This window comes from Periophthalmus magnuspinnatus, chromosome 4, assembly GCF_009829125.3.
Source record: "Periophthalmus magnuspinnatus isolate fPerMag1 chromosome 4, fPerMag1.2.pri, whole genome shotgun sequence".
NCBI lineage: Eukaryota > Metazoa > Chordata > Actinopteri > Gobiiformes > Gobiidae > Periophthalmus > Periophthalmus magnuspinnatus.
This window is the reverse complement of record NC_047129.1, coordinates 22,472,274-22,489,873: the sequence shown is the minus strand read 5'-3', so window position 1 is coordinate 22,489,873 and position 17,600 is coordinate 22,472,274. Positions and strand designations below refer to the sequence as shown.

The 17,600-nt window shown below is 42.6% G+C and overlaps 1 protein-coding gene across 2 annotated transcripts in view; it reads left to right on the top strand.

The window, feature by feature from the left end:
- The first annotated feature begins 13,280 nt into the window (after window positions 1-13,280).
- LOC117369880 (ephrin-A2-like) overlaps window positions 13,281-17,600 on the top strand; it is a 92,676-nt gene continuing 88,356 nt past the window's right edge. The window contains exon 1 of one of the 2 annotated variants that reach the window (XM_033965225.2): window positions 13,281-13,858. In XM_033965225.2, coding sequence (XP_033821116.1) covers window positions 13,719-13,858 — 140 coding nt within the window. In that variant the 5' untranslated portion in view covers window positions 13,281-13,718. The remainder of the gene's footprint in view (window positions 13,859-17,600) is intronic. The other variant, XR_008648675.1, reaches the window with a different exon arrangement.

Below are 17,600 nucleotides of genomic sequence, written 5' to 3'. Positions count from 1 at the left end.
GTATTTCCTTGGAGTATAGCTTTGTCTTTCTATTTCTATAAGATCATACGGGTGACATGCCACCTCCAGAAGTGTAGGCTACCTTTAAAGACAGGAGTCTCAAACTCACAGCCCAGGGGCCAATTGCAGCTTGCGAGATGATATTTTGTGGCCTGCAGAACAGTATAAAAGTTTAATGTTAGTGCGGCAGTACCATGTAGAAGGTTCTGTCTAATCAGTAAATCCCAAACACACGTGTCACTCGCGTTACTCCCGTCACAAAAGAGTCAACAAATAATGCATATCCATAAAATCCACAAGAAATGGCATATTTCCTGATTTATGTTGAAAACAGTGATAATGTTTGAGAAGATTTGACAAAGCTTTTTTTGTGGAATACCTGACCCAGCCTCACCCAGACTCTGTCTCCTGTGGCCCCCAGATAATTTGAGTTTGAGACCCCTGTCTTAAGATGGCATTGATATGACATGAATTTCCCTCCTAAAATGTGTCTTGTATCATGTAGCTCAGGTGGTAGAACAGTCAGCTTATAACCTGATGCTTCAATTCCTCTGACCAGTGTGTGGGCAAGAAGGTCCCTGATGTAAATCCCTTATTAGTACATGAAAAACAGGTTTTAAAGTTCAGATCTAAGTTAAAATGGGTTAAGTTTAGGGTTTAGGTTAAATTTAGGCAAGTAGTGACTGTGGTGAAAGTTAAGATCAGTCTCCAGGAAATGAATAGAATGTAAAGTCAATGTCATGTCGTATAATATAATGTGTGTGTGTGTGTGTGTGTGGGGGGGGGGGGGGGGGGGGGGTGTTAGAGAGAGATTTGTAAATCACAAAAGTTATCTCAGACGCACAATTTATTTAAAGTCTCCCAACTTTTAGCTAATAAACTGACGAAAATAAAAGCTTTTTTTCTTTCTTTCTTTCTCTTCTTTTTTTTTTTCTTTTTTTTAATTGCACTGAAAAATGTAGAAATACATTTATCCTTACTGTTAGTTTGTATCTCCACAAACCTGACTTTTATTTGGCCTGGACGAGAACCTCATGGAAATGTTGGTCCTTTGGCTGTAATATTCCACATTATGACCTAAAACTATCTATCTCCATGTCGCTGAGAATGTTCCTAAGTATGGTTTTAACTTTTTATGAGATTATGCACCCCTCAGAAAGTTACATAGTGTTGCTTAAAGTTTAGGTTTGAGTAAATGTAACTTCTTACACACAAACCAGTTCTTATTGCCTAAAACTTAAACTAAGCATAATGATCCCTGCTTTTTTTTCATGTCGTATTTCTTGTGCAAATGTGGAACAAATCGCGTTGAGTCTCTTCCTCTGTACACGACTCGGAGTCCATCAGACGGACAAAAGAAGAGTGTATGAGAGAGAGAGAAGCGGCCGATCAAAGCTTGGACCTGTCTGAGCGAAAAAAGAGGAGAGAAAAGAGGAGAGGAGCGGGAGGAGCGAGGGATGAGCAGATAAAAGCAGAGGAGATCGCTGGAGCGTACAGGATCGCGCTCAGCCTCCGTAAAACACAGCACTCTACACACTGGACTTCATTTCCTCTGCTGTGACAAAGAGGGATTTAGAGCCCACAGAGTCCGCTTTTGGTCGGCTTTAGTGCGACTGTGTCTGATCTGCATAATCTGATGTGAGTGTGCAGAAGAACTCCAGTCTGCCGTTTGGGAAGGAGATGTGAGGCCCGGGTCACAGAGCAGAGGCACATGCTACTGAATGTTAAGGCGCTGTACACATTTTTACCATGTAACACTAAAAACGTCCCAGTACAGATGAGTTATAAAAGGTCTTAGCATCAAAATAAGACCGATGTGTGCTGTCTGCTTAGTGTTTATTGGAAGTAATACTAGTGCACTGTTAGCATGCTGGTTGTTGTTATCATTACATCCACTTCTGCTTATAAACTCATTGCGCCGAAGGAACGAGAACAAGGCCACCTTTCCCGGGTCGACAACCTTGGCCTCGGATTTGAAGGTGCTGATTTTCATCCCGGTTGCTTCACGCTCGTCTCTGTGTCATTGGTGAAGAATTGCAGCCATGTTGCTATAGTTGTGGCTCAGTAGTAAAGTAATAAAGAGTAAATGAATAATGCAATAAAAAATAAGTGTCCAAAATGTAAAGGATTACAGTTAAATCACGATAAAACTCATAGACCAAGAATCAAAACCAAACTGGGCAAGTGCAGTGAGATTTATTTTGTTTCATGTTTGTCCTGTCTTTAATCAGGCCTCTGTGATGAGCGTGTCCACCTCACCAGCGGGGGGCAGCCGGAGGTAGCTGTTTTAAATGCTAATTCCTTTTCTCCTTCTACCGCACCTTTTAGCGCTAACTACAGCCCATCTCTTCACCACAGCCCATCTTTTACTCCAGTGATCACAACATGTCCACACTGCCAAGCTCCGCACTGCAAAAACACAAACAGCACATATTACTTTCCTACAGAAAATGTATCTTTATGTTGCTGATAGTTTTGACAGTTTACTTACAAACAACCTCATACCACACACACACACACACACACACACACACACACACCCACACACACACACAGAACACACAGAACACACACGGATATATATACACGGCATAATGAGTAATTACCAACAGCCAGCATTCATGGGCAAGACCTATCATGCTATTGCCTACCTCATACAATGATGAGTGTGAATCAAACTTGCAAAATGCTGGCTCAGACATGACCAAACAAGGTCTATGGCAGGTGCTGGGGAACCAGAGCACCTTGATGAGAAATGGGCTACTGGAACAATGCGGAAACAGGCAAGATGCAAGAAGAAGGCTCTGTTGGGATGCTACTACTCCACACAATGAACACAGGGAAACCCCAACACCAGCTACAGAGGCTAAGTACCAGCTGAATGCCTCCTAGATGTGAATGGAGCATTGTGTGAGCTCTATCTCAACCATCACAACCAAACCAATGAGCTGATATACACTTCAGCAGCAGTGATCCTAGAGATGCTTGTCTATAAGAGCAGCCATGGGAGCCATGAGAAACAATACTCACCATGGACATAATGATTAGAGGCTAAAATCAAGGCAACACAGAGAGTGAGCCAACTGGAAGTACTGGAAACTGCTAAACAAAGACTCCAAGCCCTGGCCAGCCATGGAAAGAGGTACACACTAGATAATTAAGGCAGTCAAATAAACTGACAATTTGCAACAAAACAATGTCATTACCCTGCATACACTTCAATAATAACACCAGAGCAGACCCACTGAGGCTAGAAACTGAATGATACTGGAAATGATATCTGCACTGGCTTCCTGTCGAGCTTAGAATCAAATTCAAAGTCCTCCTCCTGACATACAAAGCCCTAAACGGTATGGCCCCATCCTATCTGCAAGATGCTATTGTCCCGTACCAGCCAAACAGAGCACTCCGCTCTCAGAATGCAGGACTATTAGTGGTTCCTAGAGTGTCCAAAAGTACAGTGGGAGGGAGAGCATTCAGTTACCAAGCTCCTGTGCTATGGAATCAACTCCCTGCTGATGTTAAACAGGCCCCCACAGTCTCTGTATTTAAGACCAGGCTTAAAACCTTCCTCTTCGGTATAGCGTATGACCAGGTTACTTAGTGAGGGAGTTAGGGTTATTAAAACCCGGGATAAGATAAGCTGCAGTAGGAGTAACTAGCTGGGGGAAGTATGGCAACCTGAGCACTATCCTCTACTTTGCCCTATTTTCTCATCAGCAATGCTATTCACATGTTGTCCCCTGTCCCACTCCCCCTGTGGAGTGTATCTCTTTCAGATGCCCCGATGACAGTTGGACCTCCTCCTTGCCTGGCTCTCCTCCTCCTCGCCCGGCTCTCCTCCTCCTCGTCTGGTCTCCTGGCCGATTTCTTATGTTGTCTGATTTTTCCTGTTGTGTCTGATTTTTCCTGTTGTGTCTGATTTTTCTTGTTGTGTCTGATTCTTCCTGTTGTTTTGTTTTTTGTGTCTTGGCGGCACGGTGACTGAGTGCCATCACTCATGTCTCACAGCAAGAAGGTTGGTTCGATCCCCGGGTCACCAGGCCTTTCTGTGTGGAGTTTTTCATGTTTCTCCCCGTGTCTGGATGGGTTTCCTCCGGGTACTCCGGTTTCCCCCATCAACCAAAACATGAACGCCCTTCGAGACAACTGTTGTTGTGATTTTGGGCGTTACAAAAATAAATGAATTGAATTGAATTGAATTGAATTGAGAGAAGGAGGAGTCACATAATAGCAATGGACAGTGGCTGGTGGCTCTGAGAGAAGACCTCAGCAACCTCCCTGAACAGAATCCAGTCACCATCACAGTGACAGTCATCCAGGAAAGAGTCTCAGGTATGAAAAACTTAACTGCACCAGGCCCTGATATGATCCATGCCTACTGGCTAAAGAAGCTCATTGGCCTCCATAAGCGTCTGGGAGCACGAATGAACCAGTGGTTAACGGATGAGACTCATCCTGAATGGCTAACCAAAGGGCGTATGATCCTAATCCAGAAGCATTCCTCAAAGGGTACAGTCTCATCCAACTATCAGTCAATAACCTGTCCACAGCGTGGAAGCCCCTGTCAGGCATCATCGTGGCTAAGATAAGTGGGCACATGGATCGATACATGAGCACAGCACAGAAGGGCATCAGCAAAGACACCAGGGAAGCCAAAAACCAGCTCCTGGTAGATCGAACAGTTGCCTGAGACTGCAGAACCTGTCAGACTGGATTGATTACAAAAAAGCCAATGACTCAATGCCACACATGGATCACTGAATGCCTGGAGCTGTACAACATCAACAGGACTCTAAGATCCTTCATTGCAATCTCGAAGAGGTTGTGAAAAAACACTCTTAAGGCCAATGGAAAGCCATTTGCACAAGTGACCCTCAAATGTGCCATATACCAAGGAGATGCACTGTCCCTACTGCTGTTCAGCATAGATCTGAACTCCATCAGGCAAATCACCAACAACACTGGCAATGGATACCAACTCAGGCATGGGGTCACCATCAGTCACCTCCTCTACATGGATGACATCAAGCTGTACGCCAAGAATGAGCGACTCACTGTTCCACATCACCAGGATCTACAGCACAGATATTTGAATGTTTGGGATTGAGAAGTGTAGCCGGATGGTGACAAAGAGAGGGAAGGTAGTCCACACAGAAGGGGTCTCACTAACAGAAGGAACAGAAGGAGACATTGAGGTCAAGTACTTTGCAATGGCAAATGGCAATCTCAAAGAGGCAACAAGGAAAGTGTCCATGGCCAAATACTTCATTGAGTAATGCAAGTACTAAGAAGTCAACTCAATGGCAAGAACAAGACCCAGGCAATAAACAGCGACGCCCTGCCAGTAATAAGATACCCAACAGGATACAGACCACAGACATTAAGACATGAAAGCTCCTGGCTATCCATGGATGATTCCATCCCAAATCTAGCACCCTGAGAGTCTTTAAGACAATCTAACACATAACTGCAGGGTGTAAGATGCTGGCAGAAAAATAATACATGGAGAGGCAAAACCAAGTGGTGGGCAGAGTGTACAGAAATATGTCTGTAGAGTATAGACTAGAGACCTCAAGGTCATGGTGGACTTTGAGGTCCTCCAAAGGGAGAGGAGAACAATCATGACTGATAAAATGGTGATGGCCGATGTGGTGGACACTGCAGTACCAAGTGATGGGGATATCAGGAAAAAGGAACATGAGAAACTAGCGAAATGGTCATTGGAGCAGTCTGGCTGTCACCCTCAAACTGGAGGAGTGGCTACAGCAGATCCCAGGAAAAACAACAGCCATCTCAGTCCAGAAAAATGCAGTGCTAGGAACAGCAAAAATACTGCGCAGAACTCTCAAGCTCCTTGGAAAAAGGATGAGATCATCCACAGAGGGTGAGGATGAGTGTGTGTGTGTTTGTATTAACCTGCTTTACATGATCTTGCCGTTTTTATTTGGCTATTTTGTCCATAAATCAAGATAAATCAAGATCACTAAAATCTAAAATTAAAAACATGCATTATCATTTTCCATTAAGTTCTTCCTGGATATTGCATTCACTAATATCTCACAATATCAATCATTATATCAATACATTGTGCATCTAGAATGTAATACTAACCTTTCGGTTATTGGACAACCACTTATCATTGTCATTGTTGTCCTAATGAAATCTCTTCATTTTCATCTATTCACTGAAACTGCAGAATATTCTCTTTTTACAGTGTAGGTGTTGAATGGCTCGGAGCGCTGAGCCATGTGCAAACCTGATGCTAATAGCGGCCATGACAGTTGTGTGTGTTAGCGTTAGCGCTGACAGCAGGACATTAACTTCACGTCTGCTTCACTGACCGCTGCTGACCGCTGGCTCCGGCACCACACACACCGGACAGAGGATTTGAGGTTTTGGACAGAACCAGCAGGGGGCCAGGGGAAATTGTGCACCAAATTCTCAAATTCAAATTTTCTCGACCGAATAGCTCACACCAAACAACTTAAAGTGACCAAATGGAGTCCAGTCCATTTGCTGTGATGGGAGTTAATAGAGTAAAAGGGATTAGAGCTTTGGTTTGTCCTCGAATGAAGACAAGGTCAAAGGTCACATGGTTAACACAGCCGATATAGAACAGGTTCTACAGGCCCTACACAGTGAGTATCAAGTGATTAGCTAAGAAACTTTGCTAACCAACCTACTTTGTTTGTGTCTGCTATATCGTTATTGTCTATTACACCTGTGGATCATTATGTTATAATTTGGACATTTTAAATAACAACCTTGATCTAAAACGACTTAATAAAAGATACAAGTCCACAGATTTCTGGGTCGGAAAACTGCAGACCCAATGAGGTTTTAGGAACCAAATCCGTTTATGGAAGAGACGGAGTGGGGCTCTGAAATCTACCGGGAGTGTTTGCAATACAGTGACTCATTACCAGTCCACCAGCGCTATTTTTTAGCGTGGTTATTTTTGTAGAATTTTGGGGAATTATGCAAAAAAAAAAAAAAAAAAAAAAAAAAATCACATAAATTCCTGTATTCTGCTGAAGTTTTGCCCAATAATATTAGGCTCATTACAATAAGTTGGTGAGATCTCATTTTGGTCTATATGATTAAAACTATGCATCGAGCCATTGGCCTATTCTGCTCTTTTACACGTTATGTTCAATAATTTATTTCAACTAAACTCTTCAAATCAATGTATAATTACACCTAAAAATCAGCTGAACTCACTAATGTTCTGGACTGGAGAGCTTTTTGTGTTTTGAGCAGAATTACGCAGAGGGTCGATCAGCAGATGTTTTTTTATTTGTGCCAAAATTACTATGTAATTTTGCAGAATCCTGCGTTTATTACTGATTTAGAAAATTAAATTGAAGAAAGAAGTAAGTACAGAGCAGTGCACGTGTACCGGTTGCAGTGAAAACGGGGATTAATCGGCGCAATTACGTCTTGCAGGAATACAGGAAAATAAAGATTACTCAAACAGGCATGAATCACTCTAAATGCAACTTCGAGAGGAGAGTAAATGAAAAGGGTAAATTAACTATATCATGGTTAAATTTTGAAAGTAATTTTATTTTGGACAATATGCCTCATTTAAATAAGAAAAAGAAGGCCCAGACTTGTGAGTTAGAAAGACGTAGAGCCTAAGAGTGCTGTGTATACTATGAATATTTGCTTGTGTTATTGCAGTCCCTGGAATAGTCCACAATATTGCATTAAAATAACTGTATGTAGCCTGTCCTCTTACAGTAAAAAAAAAAAAAAGAAAGGAAAAAAAAGTTACAACTGAACCTGGGTTGCTGAACGTGCAGATGAAGGACACATACATGTTTTCTCAGTATATGCACAGGTAAATACAGTTATTTCAAATGTGCCTTTCTTGCATTTTTGTTGTTGTTTGTTTTTACCATATCACTAAACAGGGCACAATATTAAAATTCAGTGAAATATTGTGACTTGAAGTAGACAGAATCCCCTCCCGTGTCCTTCACATGTGTTATTGTGTAGAGGACATCATGGCAGCCTCTCTGATCTGAATCAAACCTGACTGCAGCTCCATTAAACTGCTCTGGACTCACTCTGGACCCTGAGGAAGAAACGCCCGGATGCCCTCCCGCGAGGATACACAGAGGAGCAGGTCCAAAGACAGAGCAGGACAGAATGACAATGAGCTGCAGTCAGAAAGTGTGGCAGTTTGGAGACTTTCTGAACTCAATAGTAGACTAAACGAGGACTAAACGAGAACCAAACCAGGACTAAACCAGGACTAAACTAGGACTAAACCAGGACTAAACCAGGACTAAACCAGGACTAAACCAGGACTAAACCAGGACTAAACCAAGGCTTAACTTGGTTTAAACTAGGACTCTACCAGAATTAAACCAACACCATTATACTAAATCTTGTCTGAATATGACAAATCACAACTAGGACCAGGGCTAAACCAAATCTAAACCACGACCGAACCAGGACTAAATTAGGGCAAAATCAGAACTAATCCATCACTAAATCAGAACTAAACCAGTACAAACCAGTACTAAAGCAGAAATAAAACAATGCTAAAGCAGAAATAAATCTGTACTAAAGCAGGACTAGGAGTCTGCCGGGTTTGATCCATGGACTGAGCCAGGACTAAACCAAGACTTAAGTGCACTGACGGGTTTGGAATAAATCTGGACTAAACGTGGGCTAATTCGGGACTAAACCTGGACATAAATAAAGTAAGTAATAAAAAGAATGAATCTGTTTTAGGACAGTGCAGCACTTCTTTTTAGTTTTGAAAGCACCCCTGCACTCTGAGTAATCCCCAAGTATTATGTCTTCTGACCTCTGACCCTGCTCCTAACCTAACTCGAGCCTCACAGACAGTTCATGTTGATACTTTGCAACCATAGACTGTATATATAAATGGACATCGCTAACCTGCTAGCCACCGCGTTCCAAAGAGGAAGTGATCATGGGCTGTGCTTCCGGCTCCATCGACTGCCTTCTTTCCCTAAGGATGCTCCCACTAGTGTTAGCAACAGGTTTGATTGACAGCATTGCTAAGCACCCACCTCCTGCTAAACCAGCGGTGCAGACGCGAAGGGGTGTTAAATTCAACAGCTTCGCTCCAGATTGGCTCTTAAGTTGCTGTGATACTCACGGTTGAAATTCCAAATATTGAGCCTGGCTTCAAATTCATCCCTATGACAGCCAACCTTGATGAGCTTCATTTGACTGGAGCCAAACACTATGGGAGACTGTGATGGTGTCTGTGTTTGCAACTGATGTCTGACTGAACATTCTCTGGAGGTGTGAAGCTAACTGTAGGCACTGCTCTGTCTAAAGTGCTGTAAGACTTTAATCAGAGCTTTATTTTAGCACAATCGAACCAGAACGAGCTGGTTTAGCTGGAACTACAACAGGTGAGCTGATGTGACTCAAAATGTCTGCTAGCTTGTGACTCAAAATTTGAGTCACAAGCTAGCAAGTATTAGCCAACAGTTTTTCAGTTAGTCACTCTCACGTTTTAGTTGAAAATCAAACACCTAAACAGGAGCATAAACACTTTTATTAACCACAGGCTCCTGAAAATGTGTGTGTGTGTGTTTTTTTTTTATCCTTTTTGTATTTAAAACTTGTTTTTCGGCAGTATTTGCTAATGTGTGCATTGTGTCACCATGGTAACTGCTGAACATTCCACCATAAAGATACATGTAGAACACCCCCAGCATGATGTCACTGCAAAGTATTAATGGAAGTTGTTTACACCTGCACCGAAAGAAGTAGATCCAGAACACAAGACCTTGTCCCTTTCTTCCTCTCTCTTAACTCCCCCATCCTTTTTACAACTCCACACTCTCTCTGCTCCCCATCTCTCTCTCTCTCATCCTACCACTTCTTCTTCTCCCTTTCTTACTGTCTCTTTCTCACTCTCTCCCTTTCTACGTCCCTCTCTTCCTTTTTTTTCTCACTCTCCGTCTCTTCCTATTTCCCTCTCATGGTGGTTTTCGTAGATAGTATGTAAATATATATATAAATACTTCAGTTTGTTTTTGTAAATAGCATGAGGTGTGAAAATGTTTTTGACACAATAAGCCTGTTAAAAGTCTCAAATTAAATCTCATCTCTCTTTCTTTCTCTCTTTACCCTCTCACTATCTCTCCCCTTCCCTCTTCCTTTTTCCCTTCTTCATTGTTTCTCCTCTCACCCCCTCACTCTCTCTCCACCTTGTCCCCCACTCTCTCCCTCCCTCTCTCCTCCATCTCTCTCACTCCGTGTTTTCTCCTTCCTCCTCCTCCTCTCATTCTTTCACTTCCTCCTTTCTCCTTCTTACTGTCTGTCTCCCCTCTCTTTCTCTCTTGTTTATTCTTTCTCTCTCCCTTTTCCCCCCATCTTTCTGACTTCTCCCTCTTCCCCTCTCTCTCCCTCTATCTTAAGTCTCTTTCTCCCCATTCTCTCTCCTTCCTTCTTAAACCAGGTCTAAACCAGGACTAAACCAGTCTCTCTGTCTCCCCAGTCGCTCTCCTTCCTTTTGTACCTCTCTCCATCATATCCCCCTTCATTTCATCTCTTCCTATTCCCTCTTTTTTTTTACTTTCTCTTCCTCTCTCCATCTCCATCTCTCCACCTTGTCCCCCACTCTCTCCCTCCCTCTCCCCTTCGTCTCTCTCACTCCCTACTTTCTCCCTCCTTCCATTCCTTCTTCATCTTTCCTTTTTACTCTCCCTCTTCCTCCCCTTCTCTCCCTCCATCTCTCTCCCTCCGTCTCTCCAGTATGAATCAGTATAACTCATATATGGACCTTATTAGCCCCGTGAATGCTCCCTTTGTCTGCAGCCGCACACACTCCGGTCTGTGATTGGTCAGGAGCCGCGCAGTTCCCGCCTCCTCCGCTCCGTGATTGGCTGAGGCGGCCCCGGGTTCAGCGCGAGGCCATGGGGACAAGGAGATGGGATCCAGATGTTTGTGCGCGCGGGGCACAGGGGCTGCAGGGGCGGAGGCGGACAATAGAGGGCGCATGAGCACAGTTTTTACAGGTCTGGGGATGTAGAGGAGAGCCCTCGGAGACCTTATCTTTTAAAAAATAAATAAATGAAAATAAATAAAATCTCTCTATGAAATATAAATCAAATGTAAAATTCTACACTTTTTCTTGTATTTATTTATTTTATTTTTATTATTTTTATTTATTGATTGATTTTCAAAGTGATGTGTGGGAAAAAAATACACAGTTTGTGAATGTGTAATAACCAACTTGAAATCCTATTGAATTATATTGTAATGTAAATATATTGAGTATATATACTGTGACTTCAATTATTTATTTATTTTCTTTCCCCCTGAATAAAATTTTAAAATATTGAATTATTTTTGTCAAAACCAGGTCTCACCAGGACTAAATCAGGTCTAATCCAGGTCTAATCCAGGACAAAACCAGGTCTAAACCAGGACTAAACTAGGTCTAAAACCAAAGTAAACAGGGATTCAGAAGACCCAGGACCAAACTAGGTCTAGCTCAGGACTAAACCAGGTCTAACCAAGGACCAAACCAGATCTAACCAAGGTCTAAAGCAGGTCTAATCCAGGTTTTAACCAGGTCTAATCCAGGATTAAATTTGGTCTAATCCAGGTCTAAAGCAGGTCTAACCCAGGACTAAACCAGGTCTAATCCAGGATTAAACCAGGTCTAAGCAGGACTAAACCAGGTCTAAAACAAAAATAAACAGGAACTCAGAAGACCCAGGACTAAACTAGCCCTAATGAAGGACTAAACCAGGTCTAAACCAGATCTAACCCATGTATAACCCAGGCCTGAACCAGGTCTACACCAGGAATAAACAGAGAGTCAGAAAACCCAGGACTAAACTAGGTGTAACCCAGGACTAACCCAGATCTAAACCAGAACTAAATCAGGTCTAAACCAGGTCTAAACCAGGTTTAACCCAGGTCTAACCTAGGAATAACCCAGATCTAAACTAGACGTAATCCAGGTCTAACTCAGGACCAACCCAGGCCTAAACCAGGCCTAAAGCAGGTATTACAGCCTGAATCAGCACAAACCGGGACTATGCCTTCAGGTCTAAGGGCTGCACCATAATAATTAATAATAAGATTCTGTCCAAAGTTCCCATTACTCATCCAGAAGATCTGGCAAACTAATATAAGAATCACATTTCAAAACATGTTTGTACAGATATAAACTCCACAGTTAGCTGTTTGTATGCAGAAAAGGCGTACCATGGCCGTTGCGATTTGCTAATTCTGTCCATTCAAAATGCGTTTTCATTTAGGGTTTGATGAATTCATTAACCTGGTGACCAGGTTTAAATCAGGACTGAACCAGTTCTGAAGTTTTGGATCTATATTTGATCTACATGTTTTTCTCCAATAGTACAAATATTCTTGGAGTGTTTGGGTTCAGTGGGGCCTTTGTGTTACATAACCTCCTCTTTGTGTAAAACTCTAAATCCCTGTGTTTTCTGAGTGCCTGAATGTTTTATGTGTGCTTTATACACTTCTGCTCTGAGAGCGCCATCAAACTTTGATATGTCCTCCTCCTCCTCCTGTCCTCTTCCTCCTCCTCCTGTCCTCTTCCTCCTCCTCCTGTCCTCTTCCACTTCCTCCTCCTGTCCTCTTCTACTTCCTCCTCCTGTCCTCTTCCTCCTCCTCCTGTCCTCTTTTACTTCCTTCTCCTGTCTTCTTCCTAATCCTGTCCTCATACTCCTCTAGTCTTCTTCCTTCTCCAGTCTTCTTCCTCCTTCTCCTCCAATACTCTTCTCTCTCCTCTCCTTTTTCTCCTCCTCCACTTCCTCTTCCTCTGCTTTTCCTCCTCCTCCGCTTCATTGTACTCTCCCTTCTCCTCTAATCCTCCTCCTCCTCCTCCCCATCTCCTTTTGTCCTTTTCCTCCTCTTCTTCCTCCTCCACCTCTTGTCCTCTTCCTCCTCCTCCGTCCTCCTCCTCGTTCTCCACTTCCTTCTCCTCTTCCTCCTTCTCATCCTCCAGAACCATGCTGCGTCACCCGTCCTCACAGGGTCAATGTAGAGAACGTACGAGGACAGAGGCTAACCACTCTGCCACTTCAGAATCAGGAGTATAACTCACAACATGTTTACTGAGAAGAGGAGACAAGATAACCACTCTGCTACAGTAGTGGCCCTCCTGCAGCCATCTCAGCGGGGGCAGGTGTGACACAGAGCCGCGAAGGACCGCTCTGATGTGGGTCATGTTTACGCTCCATCAGCGCGGCCCCGCCCCGCAGCTGCAGGCCCCGCCCCCTCGCGCACCGGCGGAGAGCGCAGAGGCAGCGCGGAGCTCCAGTCTGTGACGGGGACACCCAAAGTTTGGCCCGAGTTTCAGCTTTGTCTCCGGACTCTCCCTCGGCTCTGTTCGGAAAGACTCGGTCTTTCCCGGGCCAGTTCGGATCATTTTGAAAAGCAGCTGGAGAAAAGAAGTAAAGTTTGAGAAGAGCCAGCGGAAGGAGCGGGACGAGCTGTGGACTGAAGTCGGGGAGAGGAGCCTTTAGAGCGGCTGCACTGCTTGGGACCCTTTGGGGCACCTTCGGGTCCTCTGACACTCTAGACTATTTTCTTCGTTGGACCGGGCCAGAATGGGGCCACATCCGCGCGGGTCCCGCGTGCTGGAGCTCGTGACTGCTTTTGGATTAAACCGTAGGTCGCACGAGACGCACGGCACGCGGCGTGCGTAGTGCGCGTGGACCGTGTTTGGATCCAGTTGGATGAGTGTGGGACTGGCGCGCGCCATGGGGCTCGTGCCGCTGCTGCTGCTCGGCCTCGCGCTCCGAATGTGCCTCGCGCTCACGGATGACCGCCTCGTGTCGGACCGGTACGCCGTTTACTGGAACAGCTCCAACCCCAGGTAGGACCCCGACCCCTCCAGGCCTTCGCGCTCGCACCCGGCCCCTGGTCCTGACTCCAGGTCCCCGCGGACAGGCCAGTTTAAAGTTTGAGGCACTTTTGGAAGTGACAGGACTCTACACCGGTCACCATCACTTTATTTAGGCTAATTCTTGGGGCGTGTGGATGCACTGTCCCCTCAAAGGGTTTGGTAGAGCTTAAACTATTTCAGGTGAGGGCGCACCGGGTGTGTGAGTGCTCAGAGCGCGGATGGACTGCGCAGAGTCACACCAGCCTCTTAGAACCCGGGCCTGTTTCTGGGGTAGGCCGCTGTTATGCGACAATTTAACTCTGTAGCACATTTTATGTGAACATTAAGGTCACATTGGTACATTTGTTTCATTGCACGTAAATGAAACGAAACAAACAGCCTACGTCTGTACTATTAATGAGGCCCACATCAACATGAAACAAAATCCACCCAATCGCTCTTCTCAAGATTTAGCATCCACCCAGACTCCCCCGTAGCCACAAACACGTGTCCCGCGGAGCAAAAGTCACGGCCCGCAGTGTCCTCCGCGGCCCCGGGCCAAATCCCGCTGCTCTCTCCTGTCTGACCCGCCCTGAGCTGGAGCAGTCAAGGACACGTTAAACAGCTTCATAACGTAAAAGTCAAACAGAAAACGTGAGGTGTAAATTATGTGAAATTTAAATGGTGCATATATGAAGCGCTCCTGTGGTCAGTGCGCATGGGCCCCAGTAACAGATATGGACTGAATGAATTAAAAGCAGATAAAGATAGACGACTTTACTTAATTAACACTGAGATAGCCATGTATTATTCGTTAATTAAATGCATTTAACTGGTACCAGCCTGAGAGAGTGGAGATAGTAGTGGATGAGTGTGGAAGGCGGTGTGGTCACCTTGTAGAAAAAAGTGGATGGATTTTAAAGTTCTTAATATTTTGGAAATTAAATGACCTATTTTGGGTTTGGTTTAAAATTGGGTTCAGACTGTGCAGCTCTGGGATTTATGAATTTAAAATATTGTATTACTAATTTTACAGTTACACAAATGCTACTGCAAACACTGGTGTACAGGGGATACTATTGAAACTGCATGTGATCCATAAATGTACTTCGATTTGACTTTGTATTTTGGTTTTCAAAAGTAAAACTGAAAAAATATAAAAAGTGAAATATCTTAATGTCAGAAAGCAACGAAATTTGGAAAGTCTGTTAAAAACTGTTCTTTAATTTGATCAAAAGCAAACCACGTAGTAGTAGTAGTAGTAGTAGTCGTCGTAGTTGTAGTAGCGTAATAAATGCCATCGTTGGAGTAGTAGTAGTAGCAGAAGCAGGAGTGTTAGTAGTAATAGCAGCAGCAGTAGTAGATGGTATAGTAGCCTACATATTGTCATAGTAAGTAGTAGTTGCCGCATTAGTAGTAGTTGCCGTGTTAGTAGCAGTAGTAGTATCAGCTGTAATTGTAGTATAGTGGTTATAGTAGGAGCAATATTGTACTACAGTCGCTCTGATTAAGGCTTACACTGGCTTACATTTTTGAGGCTTCACTACTACTAGGCTACTACTACTAGTACTACTACTCCTCCTCATATTGCTACTATTTGTATTACTACTGCCACTAATCTACTACAAATAGGTTCACTATTATACACACTTATAATAGTGCAGTGTACAGACAAAATTATAATATTTTTTAGATGTACTAGTTGTAGTAGTAGTAGTAGTAGTAGTAGTAGTAGTAGTAGTTGATGCAGCATATCCAGTCGTCAAATGATCAAGGCTTAGGCTTATTTTACTACTGCTACTACCTCAGCTACTACTACTACTACTACTACTACTACTACTACTACTACTACTACTACTACTACTACTACTACTACTACTACTACTATTACTACTGCTGTTACTAATCTACTATCAATATATTCACACTGGACACTGCATATGTGTACGGACCAAATTACAATTATAGTATTTTTAGATATAGCACTAGTAGTATCAGTCGTATCCGTCATATCAGTAGTAGTAGTAGTAGGAGTTGTACTTGGAGCAATATTGTACTGCAGTCATTAAATAATCAAAGCTTACATTTTGCGTGCCTTTACTACTATTTACTATCACTATTACTTCTACTACTACTGGTGTTTGTACTACTCCTACTATTACTACTACTACTGCCACCATTACTACTACACTAATACTTTCTTCCTACTACTACTACCACTATTACTACTTCCACTACTGCTACTACTAGTCTACTACTTAAAATACTTTCACGTTGGACACCCTCATAGTGTAAGTAGAGCAAAGACAGAATAAAATCATTTTAAATTATACATTATATTAGTTTCAAATAGATTTTTTTTAAGTAAATCCAAATACGCGCTGCTCCATTTGTTCAGTGGGATTAAAAGTGTTTAACTCTTTAGCGTCTAGAGCGGAGAAAACACAATTATAATCTGTAGTGGGGTTAGAGACAGGCTCAGAGCGGAGGGGAAGGGCCAGAGACCAAACATCTTGGTTAAAAATACCAAAGAATTGATAGAAATGGTTGAAATAAACACCAAAACTACGAAAAAACTGACAACTGAGGATGAGAATTTTATGAATGAAATCGCGTAGAGTCGGCTGCGGTTTGCTCAAGGTCATTCCGTCGGTGTAACTATGTAAAAAAAAAGAGTGAATGAAAAACTGGTTAAAAAAAATGAAATGAAATGACGATTTTGAAGGTGGTCGTAATCGAGACAAACGTGAAATCTGAAATCGGTAAAAGTTTAAAAATGTGCTGTTTTCTGTTGATGACAAATTTGAGGCATTTGACTTGCAAATGTTTTAAGTTTGAATCCCTTTGAGCAAGTCTTGTTTAATTTGTGTGATTTTAAGAGTGAAATAACTTGATATTTTGGAATTTGCGTGGAGAATTTTGATTTGACGGAGCAGTTTTCTCGTGGCTGTGCGGTGGTCTGCGATGGTGCATTGCAGGGTTATGGCATAGAGCACAGGGTTAAACAGTACTGGGAATGTACTTTGAAGTATTTTTTGATATATGTGCAAGCAAAGTGCAAGAAATCATGGATATATTCATACAGTTTGGAATTTTACTTTTACTATTTTGCATTCATTCTACAGTTGAACATTTGATGATCTGAAATTTGCATTGTAGCTTGACAAAAACTTAAATCGTCTAAATTTGTTGAATTGAATGTGGTATTCTGAAATGATTTGGCTTTTTCATCAGTTTTTGGGAAAATCTGTTTTATTTATGCATCATCAGAAGTGTCAAATGGTGCAATGCGGAGTGTGGCGTTCAGAATTTCGCCAGATTCTTGTCAATTGGTCAATTTTAGCTATAGTCAAATTCATGTGAAAGATATTTTTGAATATTTTAAAAACTGCGGATTTGTCGTAAAATTTAGCCACACGCAGAAAACAATTTTTTTCAATATTTTCCATAAATTTGTTTGCAGTTTTTAGCATTTTACAAACTCCTTTCTTACATTTTAACAGACATATACATATATTTTTCAGCTTTATTTTTGCCTTATTCTTTTTGGCTATAGCTTAAAAACAGTTTGAAAGCTGCGTAACGTGTAGTCATTCATCATTTTAGTACATTCTAAACACATTTTTAAAGTAATTTATACATTGTACAAATGAGTAAATTTAATCAAACATCGTGAAAATCGTCCTTCAAAAAACAAAAATTCTAAATATTTTGACTCTAAAATGTGGTGTGA